Source organism: Parasteatoda tepidariorum, chromosome 3 (genome assembly GCF_043381705.1).
Source record: "Parasteatoda tepidariorum isolate YZ-2023 chromosome 3, CAS_Ptep_4.0, whole genome shotgun sequence".
NCBI classification, from domain to species: domain Eukaryota; kingdom Metazoa; phylum Arthropoda; class Arachnida; order Araneae; family Theridiidae; genus Parasteatoda; species Parasteatoda tepidariorum.
The window spans coordinates 28,740,836-28,760,041 of record NC_092206.1 but is presented as its reverse complement, the minus strand read 5'-3'; the positions used below and the strand labels follow the sequence as shown (position 1 = coordinate 28,760,041).

Here is a 19,206-nt window from a genome sequence, read left to right as displayed (position 1 = left end):
TCGAATTGTCTCAAAGACGACAGAACGTTTAGGATTCCAGAATCATCGCGTAAAGACGTCGCGAATGACAGCCAGTCTCGAAAACTATACTGGCAGGACAGAAAGGAACCAGTCCGTAACAGTATCACGTGAATTTGGTTTCAAAAGTACAACCCTATTAGAGTAAATGTTTTTTCAGTATTCTGAGAAATACCGTGAGAAAAAAAAAGTAGGAATAAGGCAAATAAAAATATATAGTCTTAAAAAATAATAGCTCGCATAATTTCTACTAAAATTTTTATTTTTGCCATTTTGTCTGAGCTCAAGGGGGGTGTTAAAACCCCTAAACCCCTCCCTTGCGCACGCCACTGATGTGGGCGTCAAAATATTTTCAACATATGAGCTTAAGCAATCGATAATGAATAAAATAATTAATAAGAGGACGAGCACAATTATAAATTGTGTGTTATTTATAAATCCTCAACCTGAAGGTAATATAAATATAAAGTAGACATAGAGCAAATCATATCTCTACATATAATAAAAATTAAGAATCTGTCAGTCTGTTAGTTTGACTGCAATTGGAAGTAATGACAAAATGTAACTTATACAAAAAGCTGCATAGCTTTTTTTTTCCGTTTTCAAGTTTACTTCGCAATTAACAGCACTGTTATGGTTAAAATTCAAAGCAGATATTTTTGTTTATAAATGATAAAACAATATTAAAATCATTGTTGATATTAAAATGCTTGCTTTAGCTTTAATTAAACGGCTTTTACTTTCGCCCTTTTGGGAACTCTTTGGTTGTTTTTTGTTACGGTAATTTAAAATTACGCGCTCTTTCTGAAACTCATTTTCTTAGTTCTTGATTTGAAATTGTTCAACGGAATGCCACGAAGCAGCGAGTTCATGAGACGACACAAAGCATTCACGGCAATGTTGCTGGAATATGTAGGTTACATGTTTTTATGTTTTTCATGCCGCCTTCCTCACTAGTATTTAGACAGAATATGATTGCAGGGTTGTTTTTCCCAGTTTAAATATTAGTTCGTGACGCTTAATGAGCAAGTTTGTTCATTAAGGATTTTAAAGTTGTTTTCATCAAGAATTTTTTAAATATACATTAAAAGTGGTTATTCCGGCACACCTTATACATTGAAGTTCAATCTTTAAATACAAAATGTTTTCCTTGAAATAACTTAACATTGCAGCCCATATAGCATTGCAATGGCTTTTAAAATCTAAAATTTGCAAAGTTAAAATCTTAAGAAACTTACCGAGAACGATCTGTCATTGAACCTGTAGTATTCTCGGCCTTTAAAGAAATATGTTTTTTGGTTGACCCATTGAAGAGCGGCATTAATGTTTGGCGGAAGGCCTTCCCAAGTGCTGATTGGTTGGGGATATCGAGAACTGACAGGTGGCTCATTCCTGCTGTCGAATCGCCAGTAGTTCCTTCCTGTAAAAATTGAAAAACAAACAATATAAACTCATGTTTTAATTTCAATAAACGAATTTTGTTTGTTTCTAAGAAAATTGAAATCCTAAAGAAAAAACTAAATCAGAATGTTATCGAAATCTGTCGAATCACTACTGAAGAAGGCGGTATTAGAAGTATCGAAACTTGTTTGATTGCCGTCTGAAAAGAGTAGAAAGATCTCCAGGTTTTATCAGGGAATCAAACTAGTTTTGATGATTTTAATCGCATCTTCATCATTAGGATTTGATGAATTATGATAACTCTCTTATGTTTTTTTCTCGCCTAAATATTAACTTGCGATAGAATTTTTTACTTCATTTTTGACAAGGATTCAAAAAGTATGTACTAAGAGCGGTGATTAGGAAACTTTCTGCACAGAAACTAAGTTCTTTTCAGTGCCATTTTTGAAAACAAGTAGTAAAACTATTTATTTTCAACTTCCGTTATTGGTACGCTTTAATCCCAAAAAAAGTTAACAATAAACACCAGGAAATAAGGTAATATATTAATTTTTAATTTCACATATCTATATTTAAAAAAAAAGTGCTTGCAAGTATTTTTTATTTATTTCAATCGTTTGTAACAAGGTTCTAAATTCTAGACAGCAGGTGCAAGAGGCATTTTTAATTTCCAATCAGAAAATCTTTAATATTTTTCATTCATCTGTTTACACGAAAAGTGTTGAAAATGAATTTTTGTCATATAATTATTACACGTTGTGACACGTTGCTAGCTTACGGCTCTGCTATAATCAAAAAGGAGTTACATTAAGAGTTAATCCAGCTTTTTTTTATTGGAAATTTTTTATTAATAATTTAAATCCGATTTTTTTATGCCATGTATGTTTAAATAAAATTAGATAGAAAATCGGGGGAGGGGGACGGTGATATCACTGCATTAGCAAATTGAAAACTATCCGAAACCACGTGGTTATTAATTTTTTTTTATGGCTAGACTCTTACAGCGCGTTTCGATAAACCTAAATTAAAATCAACAAAAATTAAAAATTAAGTTTCCTACTTAAGTGATAATTCATCGGGAAAATTGCTTGACTTAGGTAAAACTTGACCATCATCTGTTGGTCAAGATCAATAGCATCACTTTCGGTGATGCTAAATATAATTCTGAAAACATTTAATTAATTACAATTCATTGATTGCTTATGATTTTTTTTGTATCCCTGCATGAAGAACAGACAATCAGAAAATTTGATTTTTACTAAGAAGTATGCAGTGAAGAACAAAGTAAACTCGTAATATGAGATAAAAAAATTTTTAAGAAAAATTCAATTAAACTTATTTAACTTTTTTTAATTATTACATAAAAAATAATAAATTTAAATTTTTAAAATTTTTTGTATATTATTGAATGTTTTTTTTAAATGAAGTACTTTTCATGATTTCTACATGAAGTACTTTTCAAATTTTACTAGATTCATATAATAAAATATTTATTTGCTTCAAAACTGTCCAAAAAGTACTTGAACTGAATTTCTCACCGTTCTACAAATTTTTCAATGTAAATAAAGTCTACGAACAACGATAGTAAAATATAGTAAAATACGATAGTAAAGTTTGTTTGTTTCCTTGGCAAGCGCTATATAAAAGCTTACAAACAGAAAAAATAGTAATTTCGATGGAAGGGTAGAAGTAAAGTATTAAATTGAAACATCATATACACTTACCTGATTTAAATTATTTTTTTTAAATAGTAATAGCAGAAAATTATTCACTATTTTATTTTAAATATGCTCAAAGATCAGTTAAGTGTTATTTTATGTTTTATTTTATAACCTGCGCTAAACAGCCGATCCAATTCTGAGTTTACAACTTTCAACGTTCAATTCCGTAGACTTGTAAAGTCAAACCCAACCCAGAAGACAAGGTTAACTCCTGGATCAAGCATTAAAGCAAACTAGCATTCGTGGAGAACTTTTAGATTTACTTAATCCACATTTGCGCTACATAGTGAGAAAACCCCGAAAAACTCCCGTGGTTAGCTCTACCGCAAAGGGACTTGATTCTTTGATCCATCTACCACTGAGGACATACGTCAGCACTGTGGTCTGTGCAAACCTTGAGCATAATTCGTATCAACAACCAAAGCTGGGATTCGAACCGAGGTCACCTCATTGGGAGGTGGGCACTCTATCCCCTGAAGTTAAGGGTTATTTTTTATTCATAAAGCGAATGAAAAATATTTTTATAAGTAAAAAATATGTTGATTTAACTTATACTTAATTTCATAACCGTCGTTGAGCAGCCGACCCAATTTTTGGGTTTACGACTACTAATGTTCAACTCTGTAGCCTTGTAATTTTGATAGGGTTCCAGACCCCTATCCAGAAGACAAGGGAACTCCTGGATTAAGTATTGGGAGAAATTTTGCCTTCGTGGAAGACTTTTTGATCGAACTAACCTGCATTTGCGTTACATGGAGAGGAAGACCACGAGAACCTCCCACGGTTAACCTGACGCCATGGGGACTCTAACCCATGATTCCTCCACCACTGAGGCTATTTCACGTCAGCACTGTTGATTTTAACTTACAGTATTATTTTTTATTGATACTTTTTTTAATTTTTTTTTTATTTTAACATATAATATTATTCTTTTACGATACCTCATTTATTTATTTTCATTTTTATTTTAACTTATAGTATTATTATTTTTTTCGATACTTTTTCTTAATTTTTTTAATTTAACTTATAGTATTATTTTTTTCCGATACTTTTTTTATTTTTTTATTATTTTAACTTATAGTATTATTTATTTTCGAAACTTTTTTTTTATTTTAACTTATAGTATTACTCTTTTTCGATACTTTCTTTAATTTTTTTTTTATTTTAACTTATAGTATTATTTTTTTGGACGAGTGAGATCCCCCCGCACTGTGTTATTTACGCCACTTGAAATGCACTCTGGTCTAGCATATTGGACGCTGACTCTCAGAGGGTTAAAGATAGAAACTTATGTAAAAGAATTCTTCAAATGATTGAATGAGCGATAAAAATCCAGTCCCGAGATAAATGATTTCAAAACAAACAAAAGCTACTGACCTTTGAGAAAATAGGTCTTCCCGTTACCACTCCAAACAAATGCGGCATCAATATTATCGGGAATACCTTCGAAGCCAACAGAAATTTCCTTTGGGTATCCAGAGTCCATGTTTTTGTTTTTGAATCTCCAGTATTGGTGTTTCTAAAAATAGAACAGATATGCTCTGAATAACGATTCATAGAAGTACAAATTCATCAGAAACAAACAGAAAAGAAAAAAAAACTGTTCATTTATTTTGAGCAAGAGAAACGAAAAGGATCATGTGTCTTGGAGAGGAGCCAGAGCAAGAATTAGATCATAAGAGAATTATAATGGCTCCCCAGAACAAAAAGAAAGTTTATGGTTGTTGTCCAACACATGCCGATAATTGCAAGTGCTAGAATACATACTGAATTCTTAATAAACCTTTAGAAAATTATTACGTTAAAATATTTCTAAGACTATTATTTAATAATTTTAAATAAACGTTAAACGCTGGAAAGACAATGAGAAATACAGTAGCTGTATGTTAAATTTTTTTTAAAATGAATAGTGCCCTGTCATTATGTTATTTTTTATGAAGTAATGCATTACCGCAACATTTTGTCTTTGGGAGCAAGAGGTTCATGGGTTTGGGGCACCACAGTTTCGTGACACACGGTAGGATTGTGTCAAAGTGGTCAGCATTGAGCACTGACCGCCTTTACTTCCCAGATAAGCTGGTATCCATAAAAATGAAGTCCGATGGTTAATAATTATAATGCATTTGTAAAATAGAAAATAGCCTTTTATGTAAAATAATAGAAATTAGCTCTTTTATTTTTTTAAAAAATTTTGATAATGCATATTTCTTACTTAATGTATTTTGTTTCAAATTCATCTTTTTTAAAAATATATAATATCGAATATAGCTATAAAAATATTCTTAAACTTGAAATTCTTTTTCGTTTTTTGTATACAATAATATTAATTTCTTATAACATAGATACAGATATGGCCATAGATCTAGTAATAGCAAGATCTAGCATAACACAACTATCAATGCCGCTTTTATTTCATTGCTTATAAGCAAGGGTTTAATTAGGTGAAATTTCGGTACGCTAATTGACTTTAAAAAAATTTTATATCTTAAAAATATACAATATTTCACCTTTTGAAAACGGACACATCAAAATCAAAAAAATCCCTCTTTCAAACAAATTGCTTTTATCCAAAACTAAAATTAGATTCACAAAAATTATGAGTAAATTTTTCACAATTTTACAGAAACCAAGTCTTAATGAAATGTCTGTACAGACTATTAAAAAGATTAAGTAATCTCAAAGAGTGACCAATACCTAAAGGTTACTCTGTCAGAAAAATAGGTTTAGAAATAAATTATAATGTACCTAACAATATTTAGAAACGTGCGACAGTATGTTTAGCTCCGAACAATGTTACACTTAATAATGGATAAATAAATAAATTACAGGTAAATATCGTTATAAATTTTATTTATTGAGGACAGCCAAAGGTATTCCAGATATTCTTTGATTAACCCGTTGACGCAGAAATTTTATTAAACATATTTTTTATTCTTTTCTTTTATTATAATTTGGTGTTAATTTCGGTCTTGATGAAATATGTCTCATGCTTTTTCATACTTTTACAAACACCTTTTTTCATTAATTTAGGCCAAAACAGGTGAAAAATATTGTATTTAGCGTTTTGATAATTTACTGTTATGAAATACAGCATGAAACACCGGTGTCTGTTTTTGCGTTAGAGGTCAAATCTTCCAAACAAGGATCACTTACAAACAATAATTTTTAAACATTTGCACTATGTTGCAGTTATTTAGAACTAAGAGAAACAATTATTCATTGTTGAAATTTCTTTAACTTACGAAATAATAATTGATAAATTTTTGAATATCAATAGAAAAAATAATTTTCCAAACTACTATTTTTTGGATTTTATATTTTAGTACAAATATAATTCCGACAATCAAACAGATTTTTTTTAAACTTACGATTAAACTGTTTTTCATAATTAAAAAAATCCCAAAATATATTTTTGCTTGTAATTAGAGAATCAAAAATATATAAAAAGGACACCGAAGCCCCATCTTCGTCAAAGGGTTAAGGATTCTTGCACATGATACTTTCGGCCAATAAGAAATAAGAATACAGTCGCAACAATGAGAAAGGGGTTTAGACCAGTCTTTTTTCATGTTATAAAAAAACAACATGACAAAAAGACCACGCATTCTTAAGTTTAATAAATGCACAAATGAAAATTCCTAATTTCACAACAAATAAATCGTTCAGCTTCTTACTTTGAAGAAGAATGTTTTTCCATTGGTCCATGTCAAAGCGGCATCTAAATCTCCTGGTAGACCATCCCAATCGTCTGAAACCTTTCTCGGGTAGCCATCAGATATTCCAGATTCTGAAATCTCCCAGTAATAATTTCCTGCAAACAATATGCACTCAATTTTAAATTTTAAAAAAAAATCTAACTGAAGTTTAAAATTTTTAAGTATAAAAAAAGTCAGAAAATATGTGTTAATTGGTAATGTTACGTGTTGTTGGGAAAATGAGTTTGCCAATAATGCTAAATGAAAGAATGATTCGACCAACTCTAACCTCTAAAAACATAGGTCCTTCCATCCTCTGTTTTGGTAGCTGCATCAATAGTAGAATCTTGACATAAGTCTGGAGAATCACCTATATCTGGAGTTTTATTCCGTGGTTTGGTTCCAGGAGGAGTAGGAGCTGCAGATTCCTTTCTTGGACGACCTGTAAATATTATTATTAGCAACTAAAAAATGTTGCAAAAAATAATAATAAATATGGCAAAAATATGAAGTAAAGCAGAAATATAAATATGTGAACTTTTCGCACACTTTTCTGGATGACTTCTAAATTATATAAAGCTTATGTCTGATACGTAAGCCGCGATGGTAGAATAATTAAAGCAGCTGTTTCCGAAAGTGTTCCGCGGAACCCTAGGGTTCTGTGGATGAATGACAAGAGTTCCGAGAGTTAGGATTTTTTTTAAACGAGTAATAACTATATCTGTATCCAGACAATAATTCATAATTTATTTAATATTTTATTTGTTTACATAAACTTCCATTGATAAATGCAATTGAAATAAAGTAGAAAAATTTAAAATAAAACAAAATGTTTTTCAATAATAATCGTTTGAATAAATTATAAAAAGAATGTTATGAATTTATTAAAATTCCATAATTATTTCGCTTCGAGCTGTTCAATTTAAAATAAAATGACTATCAGTTCTGATATATATTAAACAAAACTAAACTCAGTGGCGCGACAGCCCATAAAGGGCCAAAGCCTACTGTGCCCATTTCAGTTTTCTTGACTTTGGCCTCTGGAGTGCTGGAGCAGATGTTCCCAGTCGAAAGCGGAACTGCCCAGTGTTTAGTTCCCAAGCATGCTTGGTACTCATTTATCGACCCACTGAAGGGATGAAAGGCTGAGTCAACCTTGCCCGGCCTGAGGATCGAAACCAGGACCTGCGGCACGGGAGCGCGAAGCTCTATCTGATAAATATTATAACAGTGTTTTTATGAAAACTTATTTTTGTGAGCATATGCATACATCAAGAATATATTGATAATATTAAATATTTTATTCATCGCAGAAAATATTTTCAGAATTATTGGTATTCTTATCTGTTCTTTTACCCTATAATGCTGGAGTTCCGTTAAGAGAACGTCGTTTATTTAAGGTTCCGAAAAATTTTGGGAATCTTTGAATTAAGACACTGAGTTATCATTGCAAAGAACTGGAGTTCTTCTCCCGTGCTGATTCGAAGTCCACCCACCTTAAAATCGATGGCTACCAGCAAAGTAAGTAAAAGGCGGTCGGTACGCAATGCCGACGACTATTGCCGATATCATGCTTCCAGAATCCTCATTTTCAGATTTAGTGGCTGTTTTTGGAGTGCTTTACTTTATACAGAACGTATAAGATTCTTCTCAGTAAGTTTTTAGAGCTAGTCAATAGATTACGAATTCAAAATTGTATTTTCTATTCGTGTTTATTTTTTATATTTCTTTTATTCGTGGCAAAGAAATTAACGTAACTTTAAAAAGTCACATTTTAATTAAAATATAGAATAAAATTTAACGTTTACACTCTTTAAAGATGTTAAAATATTAGGTTAACATCTCGATTTATTAAAACTGGTAAACATCGGACTCTGTTTCGGTTCATTCGTATAGAACTATGAGCAGATCATATTAAATCTCGCTCAGTGTTGATGTATATGTTGTGAACTAATTGGAAAATCTGGCTCTTTGCAAAATGCAGATGTCATTTGCTATACTTATTGCAATAAACTTAGGTGCATTGCAAAGTGACGTTGGCAGTAAGCAAAACCTCGGATTTTCAAATTGGTGTACGATATACGTAAATATACTATGAGTGTACTTTGTATTTTTATCGATATCTAATATTTCCGAGTCAAAGTGAATAAAAATCATGTTTAATTTAACTTGTATTTTTCATATGAAAATCAAGGGAGACAGATGGTTTTTGCTTATTTTTTACATAAATGACAATTGAATTATCAGCTGTTCATTTTTAAGATTACTATAATTTAAAAATCAATAACGTTTAAAAATGGCTATTCCCGAGAGTTATTACACAGTAAAGATGGGTCATTCAATGGAAAATCAGTTCCTGTCCTCACGCTTTAGTCTTTTTTTCTTAGAATTTGCTTTCATGAATGTAAACCGTTCTTTCTCCTTGATCTTCATGTAAATTTAAATCTTTATACCCAATATAAAAAGCTCTGACTGGAAAAAAATAAATTAAAAATTTAAGGATATTTATTTTCCTTTTGTGAAAAGCATACCATATACAGTATTAAATGTACGATAGAATAGAAAAACTATTTTGCGGAAATTCCTGAAATGTATTTTGGCAAACTTTTTCAAAAAGAAGAATAATTCTTTTATAATTATTCTTAATTTATTTAAGATTATTTTAGTATTCTTAGCATTTATTTATTGTTATTATCCATATACCTTCAGTTGAAAGTATTCATCCTGGAAAAATTTATAAAAAGCATATCACACATTTAAGCGTCAAATTATCTGACGTGAATTAAAGACAATATTCGATATTTCAATTTTTGTTCAAATTGTACAAATATTTTTACATAAAATATTACGTACCATACAAAGCTTGAATGCCCAAAATATCATCTTCATCAAGATTAAAAGAAGGTTCGTATCCACGATAAAATGGCGCCATCAGAGATGCTTTAACGTCAGAATGAGAAAGACCCAAAGAGTGACCGAACTCATGAGCTGCAACTTGAAATAGGTTTGTACCTACAAAATAATTAGGTAAAACAATTATGTCACTTGCAATGGTGTTACAACAAATAATTAATTCAGTAGATTCAAATTTTTAAAAAAATACTCGAAGATTTATGTTATTCAAATATAGAAACCACTTATAGTAGTGAAGTTATATATTAACTTACAAAAACAATATTAAAAGTGTATTTGTTTATCATCTACATTTTAATATGTCTTTAAAAGTAAATACCTACCAGTTGTGAGAGTCTATTAAAAAGTTCGATATTCTGTCTTTCTCTACTTTAGTTAATTAAAATAAAAATTCTGATTCCATTTTACAAAAGAAAAAAATAATACTTTCATTTACACGAGTTGTTCCATCATAAAGGCATAGCAACCTGCAATTCACATCATTTTCTTTTTCAAAATAAAAGGAGACAAAGTCTAGTTTATAACTCAAGCACAGTTATATAATAAATAAATGGAATCTGTACTTTTAAAACTAGCATCATATTACCAACAACACTATATTTAAAAATACTAAATATTAAACAGGGAAAATAGAAGGTTTCGTTGATTATTTTATTACAAATCATATTGAGGCTAGAGTTTTGAAACTTAAACAAAAATTAGCAGCTTTATGATAACTGATTACAAGATTTTAAACAAATGAAAACTTTGAAATTAGCAACAGTTCAAAAGAGACATGCTATATATTTACCACACTACATCACTTGCAGTTATCCCATTGTGGTTTTTTTTTGTCCATTTACTTCTAAATTAATTTTTCGGTTATTTTCCTTCCCTTTAAATGCAATATCACAAAATATTTTAGTTCGAATTACTTGAAATTTTGCATGAATGTTTTGTATGCATATGTTTAAAGAAAAGACTACCGACTGGTAAATTAAATATACTTAAAATGTCATTTAGGAAAAAAAAAAGTAATTCGGAGAGAGAAACTGATTGCATATTTGAAATGATAGACTTAAAAATATCCAAGATCCGTTAAAAAAAATCTTATTCAAAAAATAAATAAAAAATTGTAATAGTAATAAATAAAAAAATGTAAATAAAAAATTGTATTCGCCATCATTCGCCCTTTCATGTGTTCAGATAATGCAGCGTTGGAGTAACTTTTCAAAAATTAAAAAAATTAGATTACATATGATTTTAATTTCTGCGAAACTGTGACTTTTCCGCTGACTAAAGATAGGCGCTACTAAAGATAGGCGCTGAACTTGATCTAAAAGACATGAATAATTAATTGTTCCCAACTCACAACAGTTAGAAAATTAGCATATTATTATCAAAAACGCGTTGCCAGCTTACAACTGTTAGAAAAATTATCATATTATTATCAAAAACGCATTGCCAGCTTACAACAGTTAGAAAATTAACATATTATTAAATAAAAGGGTTTGCCAGCTCACAACAGTTGGAAAATTAGCATATTAATCTCAAAAACGCGTTGCCAACTTACAACAGTTAGAAAATTAACACATTAATCACAAAATAGCGTTGCCAAATCTCAGCGGTTAGAAAATTAGCATATTATTCGCAAAAAAAGGCGTTGCTAATTTAAAGCGGTTAGAAAATTAGCACATTATTCTTAAAAAAGCGTTGAAAATCACAGCAGTTAGAAAATTAGCATATTAGTCATTAAAAAACTTTGCTAACTCCCAGCTGTTAGAAAATTAGCATATTATCAACAAAAAAGATCGTTATTTCATGTGATGACAGAGCCTTCGAAAAAAATCCTTAAATATATCAATCTGCAAAACCTTTGAGTAACTTTCAATTTTCTACAAATGACTATTATATTAGTGAGAACGGAACATCCTGTATTTGAAGAGAAACCTATAACAACACCAATTACCATGAAATTGATTGATAGTCCATTTTTCTTCATCGTCAAAATGAGCATCGCCACCATATTGTGGAAAAAAAGCATGCGCCAGTGTCCTGCCTGGTCCATCAAAACGTTCACCATCGCCATGTTCACCTTCTTCGAATCTCACATCGATATGTACTCTCCCTTTGTCAGTATTAATAAAATTAAGGTTAGTGACATCACTCCACACCTGAAAAAAAATTATCTTTGTATAGAACAAAAAGATGTTAAGATGTAGGTAAATGAGAATATAAAAACTTTATTTGCGCTAAAGATAAGATAGTTATTCTTATGCAAGTATCAAAGCAGAAAACAACGTAAGGCTCTCGAATAAAAGTAGTTAGCATTCCAGATTTTTTTGTACCAGACCTTGTTTGTGAAAATTATACTGATCATTTTGAGAATTTGTGATAACGAGGTTCTTGTTTTGAAAAAATTCTGCTTGTTATTTTCTGAATTTATAATTACTGTCGAATCAAGCTTCTTGTGCTATAGTCTTGTTTTGGTGAATATGTGAAATGAAAATCCTGTGTCCTAAACTCAAAAATCACGACTTTCAAAGAGTTGTAGTTTTAAAATCACGTATTAAAGACTTCACTGATTTTGTTTTTCGTAAGAAGTATTTATAGAATGGATATGGAAAATATTGCAAAGGATCCGTTTTTATGATTAAATAACTTAAACAGTCCTTTAACAGACGCAAATGTCTCTTTAACTGTTGTATAACTGTATTGTATAACTGTTTTGCTTTATAACCGAACTGTTCTATAACTGTTAGCTATATACTATGCTATAAACACTCAGCGTATACAGGGGTATTTTTTCTCAAATACACCCTGGTTAAGTTATATTAAGAAAAAGCACTATAGAGACATTTTAAAAACCGTTTATTTTTATTAGTAGATGTATAGAGCGAAAAAAACACAGATCATCCAGAACAACTATTGATCTAATTATCGAATCTTCACGCTCTAGTATTCACTCTTAATGGTTCGAGGAGTTGAGCTCATATATGTTAATTAATTAGTGAAGACGGTATTTTAAAGTACACAATTTTTGGGTTTACGACTTCTAATGTTTAACTCCGTGGCCCTGCAACTTTGAACCTAATTCAGAAGACAAGGGAACTTCTGGATCAAGTATTGGGAGAAATTTGTCTCTGTGGAGGACTTTTTTGATGGAACTAACCCACATTTGCTTTACATGGAGAGGAAAATCGATAATCTTTCACGGTTTCCGGTCCCCCGACGGCAAGGGGACTCTAGCCCACTGAGGATCTTTTACGCCAGTACTGTGGTCAATACGAACCGGGTGCGGAATTCGTATCGACCTGCCATCGTTGGGATTCGAACCCGATCACCTCATTGGAAAGCAATCTCTATCCCCAGAGCCACCACGCCATGCCCATAAGTATTGCGCAAGTCCGACACACGCGTCAGTGAAACTGACAGTTTACTTGGGTAAATTCAAGTATTATGTATAGTCTGTGTATTAAGTATAACCAATGGGAAGGTCTTACTGAGAAAATACACTTACTTCTGACAGCACATTTGTGAGGATTATGTATTAATTGGAAGGGTGCATTATCTGTATTTTTCTTAAATCTATTTTCAGATTCATTTTGTAAAAATGTTTGGTAATTGTAAAATAATTACAAGCTAAAGAAATATCAAAATTGCTAAATTTTTTAGCAACCCTGTAAATTTTTTAGCAACTCAAGACAAACGAAAAAAAATCAAAACAACTGGTACAAACGAAAAAAAATCTCTTGCAGTACTATTCATTCAACTATAGTCCAAGTAAAGAAGATTTATTTTTTATTGTTTATATTTTTTTATTAATTAATTAAGAAACTGCCGAAAAAACATAATAATAAAAAAAATCCACAAACAAGTAGTGAAAAGTACGATTTTCCGAAGATATTTTAAGAAAAGCAGTTTAGTTTTTACTGATGCTAAGTAATCATTCTTTCATCGAAAATATGACTTATAAAAAAATAATAACAAAAAAAAAAAAAAATTAATTCTAAAAATTAGCCGATACGTTGATTATCGATAGACAATAAGAAATGTTACGTTTAAAATCAATCTTTAAATGTAATCAATAATGCATGCACTATCACCCAAAATAAACAGCAATTATCAGAGATATGAAACCACAATAGTGTTTGGCTCACTCAGATTAAACATAATAAGCGGTACTTAAGAATTGAGTGCTTGTTTTCCAACTAACTTAAAATAGAGAAAAAGAAATAAAGAGGGGGGAATCAAACCCATGACCTTCATCTAAAGAGGAGAAAGTGAGCTTCTTTATGTTGTCTATCCATTACTGTTAGGCAGGAAACATTTTCCTAATCGCTTACCCAGTGACTCTAGTCTTTTACATTGTTAATGTCATAATTCGAAGGATTTAGAATTATGTTTTAATCTTCCCTTAGGTCTGCTAAACGAAGCGAGGAGACAGAAAATGTAAACAGACCATTCCCGAATCAAATTAAAGATTATAATTTTATTTTAATAATTTATTTATTTTAATCAATCATGGATGTTTTCTTATAATTTTTCTCACATGCATGCAGTAATATAAAACGAAATTTATCATTTATTTTTGATTTATATGGAAAAATGATAATGGATTAAAATATATGATATAGATAATTTTTCTTGCATTTCAAAGATATTTTTTTGTGATTTCATTCATTTCACTTTTGTTTACTAAACAAATTAGCTTATTTGAAGGTTGCACAGTTACTTTTAAAAACTTATTTCTCACCTAGGCAGAATGATTTCAGGTAAGATAGATCATTTCTTTTTTATATAAAGAGTGTAATAATTAAAATAAAAATGTATATTTTATTTTATCAATTCTATTACACATTTTCCCTAGATTTTAAAGATGTTTTTTTTCTTTGATTTATTATTCTTCACTTTGCTAGAGTCATTTTTTATGAAGATCAAACTTAACAAGCAATATGATTTGAAGGTTGCATATTTTTTTAAAAAATAATTATTTCTCGTCTAAACAGAATAATTTAAAATGCAGTATATTATATACTTTTAATATAAAGTGAATATTTATTCAATACTAAAATAGTGTTTTATTTTAGCATTTTTCCTAAGATGCATTCCTTACTTTTAAAAAAAAGTTTCTGCATGATACAATCTGCTTTACTTTTACAATCGTCAATGTCGATTAAACTTATTTAATTAAAGAAATTAACTGATTCGAAGATTATTTATAATCGATAATAAAATAATTGACGCGCATAATTTAGCATTTAATGCTTTTAAGACAACTGCTTTATGAGCATAGCATGAGCAAACGCTAACTATTAGATACAAACATTTCTAACAATGGTTAAGATAGACAAATATTAAATGTAAATAAAATTTTAGTATTTTTACAACTCGATGTTTTCCAATTAAAAATTACAATTTTTCTATTAAAAACTCAAATGCAATAGACTGAACAATTACTGTCTTAGAAACATTTCATAATTTATGATATAATTCAAGGTAGAAATTATTATAATTAATTTTACATTTATATAATGTTTTATTCATAAACAATAATGGAGTGAAAAATTAATTATGAAATAAAATGCTAAATTTCTTACAATAAATTTATTTAAATAAAGTCTTGTGCACTTATTAACTTTTACGAAAAAAAAAGAAACGATTAATAAATGATAAATAAAATCGTAATTTTTTTTCTTTATAATTAAGCTTTCAGCATTGTGATTATCATACTTGCGTAAAATAACTATTAAAAAGCGTACAATTTTAGCTTAAAATTTAAATTTTAAAAATAAAAAAAGAAATTATACAACTTTAATAAAGTCATAAAAAAAAAACTTTTACTTTTAAGGCTGTTTCCAACCATGATATAAACAATTTGCATGGCTTAATTGCATGAAAAAAATATCATTTTATTCAGTCAAACTTCATTATAAAATATCTTCATCATCTTAAATTAAAAGGAAATTACCTTGAATGCCTTAGCAATCTCTTTGTCTACTTTCTGCCTGTCCTTCAATCTTCGAGGATACTTGCTGATTCGATAGCTAAGATCAGTCACACGCCATTTGCTTCCTGCAACAAATGAATTGATGATTTCTTTAACACATCATATGTTCACTTCGTTGTATATTGATTATGCATTATGAGATCATAACAAGAAACTGAATTCCAGTCACTTTAAAACACATTTTCCTCCCTTTAAAATTTATTTAGAAATGCAGAAATTATATATTATAAACAGCGACTTTTTAAAGACATAAATTGCTGCAAAAATAATGTTTAAACCTCTGAGGCCGTCTCAAGTCTCTGATTATATGATGATTTCTGATTGAAAGATGATGGTCGTTATAACCTTGATGTTTGACATGCTGATCTGGATTAATAAGAAAGAATTCATTAGAAGAATTAATAATAATTTATGAGGGAAAAAAGCTATTATTCTTAAACACAAATTGCAAAGAATCATTTTGAATTTTAGAGATATCTAAAGTTCATCGACTAAAGCAGTGTTTCCTAAAGTGTGGTGCACGTACCCCCAGGGGTACGGGAACAGTTTAGCGGGGGTTCACGTTCTTATGCAAAATATATCTTGCAACCAGCGAAAATTTCAAATAAATTTATTTAAGAACAAAGCTAGCCATGAAAATTTACGATTCCGTATTTTTCTGTTGACTATTTTTTGCAGAGTTAACAGTTAAAAATAAGTGGTTTCAACAACCAGTTGTGATTTTTAACTTTTGTGCAATTTTTTTATAGTGAAAAATACATTCATTTTTTTATTAGTAGTACACAGCGTTACGAAAAATTTAGAAAGGGTACACAAAAGTTTGGGAAGCACTGGACTAAAATGAACAGTATTTTTATACTCTATAAGTTATAACTCTTTTTAGTGATCGCTCAGATCAAACACACGACCTCAAAGAGTTAAAATAGCATTATCTTCATTAATACCTTCCCAATATTGCCGCACTTACAAGAAAGATACCCTAATCAAGTTGATACTTTTAATATATGTAATACGAAATTGTGATCCAAGGTGAACCACCAGTAGCTATTTACTCGAATTTATCTTGTAAAAATCTTGCTAGTTTTATATCCTCATAAAAAGTATATAAAAGTTCCAAACATGAACGTGTTATATACATATAATGGTTCATATTACGCTAGCAATAATTTATACAATCCTATATTTAGTTCAACACGTGCTGGATGAAAAATAAACATGACCTTCTAGAAATGATTCAGTTTCTATCTCGTGCAAGAGGATTTCGTGGTCTATTGAACACATTTTGTCAGCTGCTGTAGGTTTTCAGGACTACCGACATACGTGCAGATCACTTTATAGTTTGTATACTTTTCCTATTATCACTGATGCCCATGTTGTTGCTTAATGAATAAGCTTATTGTTTCACTCAAGCGTGGCTAATTTGAAGTGGCTTGAATATAATTTCGAAGCCTTAAAGCGTTGGTCATCGCGCTAAGGATTGCAAATTATTAGCCAATAAATTAGCAAAATATCACTAGTATTCGTCAATTTTTGAAAGTCTGCAAATCTTAAAAAAATTTTATGATTGCTTTTTTTCTCCATAGAAAACTATTTTACCGTAGTTTATTTCAGGCTTATATTATTTGGACCCAATTCTAATTGGTTGTGCGGCGCAACTACCAAAATTATTGTAATCGAATAAAAAATACTGATTTGTTTAGAAAAATTCATTTTGACGTAATCTCGAGGATCGAGTTAAATACATATTTTTCTTTCCAGTAAGAAAAATCATTCGACAAAACATTATTTTATTCAACAAATTTACGATTTTATCGCATTTGGTAAGGTGCTTAAAGCGAGACCTAATAAAAAAAACTTTTCTTAATAACAACATATTAGGATTCTGAGAAGAAGCACTTCAGAAAATTGTAGTAATTATATGACTACGTGTAAATTAAGATGCAGAGATTAATGTTTTGGTATTGTGGTTTGACCTATTGCACGATTCAAGACACTCAACTGCGGTAGAAGAACTAACCAGAAAGATGAGACTGATATGATTATCAATCATTTAGCCAATACCCGGAAAAAATTAAACAAAAATATCATATAATTCAACTAACAATATGTGTTTGTCTTTCATAATGATGTAATTTTCGTTAACCATTATTTTAAATATTTCTCAAAATGATTTAAGCTGCTAATTAACTAGCCCACAAGTATTACGTCAAACACCACCAGAAATAGAATGATTCATGGGCTATGGTCCCATTTCAGCCAGGCTAACCGTGGAATGTTTTTGTGGCTCGAGGTGCGAAAACTCTTTGTGGCGTAAGGGTAAGTTTTACTCATAAAGAAAACTTAATTTTGGAATTTCCTTTTTTTTTCCAAATCGGTTTCCAGACTCAGTAGAGGAGAATATAAAACTGAAAAATCATTCATTTAAATCGTAATGTGCTTTTAAAAGAAAATGTGCTGCATTTTTTAAGAGTACAGCTGAGCTTCCATTTGTACCCAAATCCAGATTCTAAAAAATACTCAAGAATCAGTTCCCATTTGATATTAGGAATATATACTTTTAAATTCAGCTCTTAACCTTCGACACTATTAGAATTTTCATCCTGAAATTAGGGTAAAATAATCGGCAGCAGTCTGTCCATCTGATGAACCATTAAATTCGTGGTTAGGAACATTTATTTACTTTTACGGTTTTGACATTGTTTACAACTGGTGTAGTTAAAATCCTGCGAAAGCAAAAATATACTGTTTTGAACCATTTATAGCTAGCATATTTTCTAAACCATAAAAATAAAACTTAAGCGGACATTGGAACTGTGTGGGCGCTGCACCATTTATGCGTGAATGATAGTTTTGTATTCCAATAGTCTAGGATCACCGATTGAAAAGTGCAGGACACTAGAAACTTTTCAACTATTGAAAGAATGGAAGAAATATTGTAGTATCAATGCTGGAAAAAGAGTCCCTGTTAAGTCGGTCATGAAATTGACCGATTACTCTCAGCTACAATATGTAAAGAGTCGCAGGGAACAAAATGCCTTTTAAGTTGGGTCTATTTGGCGCCGATAAAAACAGTCATAAATGATTTTTTTTCAAACTTAACAGTTTTGAATATCCTCTTTTTATGGTTATTTGATTGTTTTGGTTGAATTAAAGAATTGCTATTTAAGCATTTTTACCGAGAAATTTCTAAGTGAGATTTGTTTACTTCTGAAGCAAAGAAAGAAAAGGGAACATCCCTTAAAAAGGGGATGTTCCCTACAAACTTATTCGAATGGTAAAGATAATATTCGAATGTAAGTAAATCATGTTCGGGAAGGAAAAGTTAATTAGCGGTTGGAATAACAAACAAGATAAAGCAACGAAAAGGATTTCCGTTGCACGATTTTCATATTGTTACGTGGAAGGTTAGGACGTAGAAAGACGACTTTTTTTTTCTAATTCTCAGCATTTGTTTCTAATTTTCAGCATT

At 30.2% G+C, this 19,206-nt stretch overlaps 1 protein-coding gene across 1 annotated transcript in view; it reads right to left on the bottom strand.

Annotated features, from left to right (window-relative positions):
• LOC107450852 (stromelysin-3) overlaps positions 1–19,206 on the bottom strand; it is a 47,569-nt gene that overhangs the window by 5,530 nt on the left and 22,833 nt on the right. The window contains exons 4-10 of the mRNA XM_043041762.2: positions 15,699–15,802; positions 11,697–11,901; positions 9,689–9,847; positions 7,125–7,277; positions 6,815–6,951; positions 4,518–4,659; positions 1,257–1,438 (exon numbers count right to left, since the gene is read on the bottom strand). Coding sequence (XP_042897696.1) covers positions 1,257–1,438; positions 4,518–4,659; positions 6,815–6,951; positions 7,125–7,277; positions 9,689–9,847; positions 11,697–11,901; positions 15,699–15,802 — 1,082 coding nt within the window. The remainder of the gene's footprint in view (positions 1–1,256; positions 1,439–4,517; positions 4,660–6,814; positions 6,952–7,124; positions 7,278–9,688; positions 9,848–11,696; positions 11,902–15,698; positions 15,803–19,206) is intronic.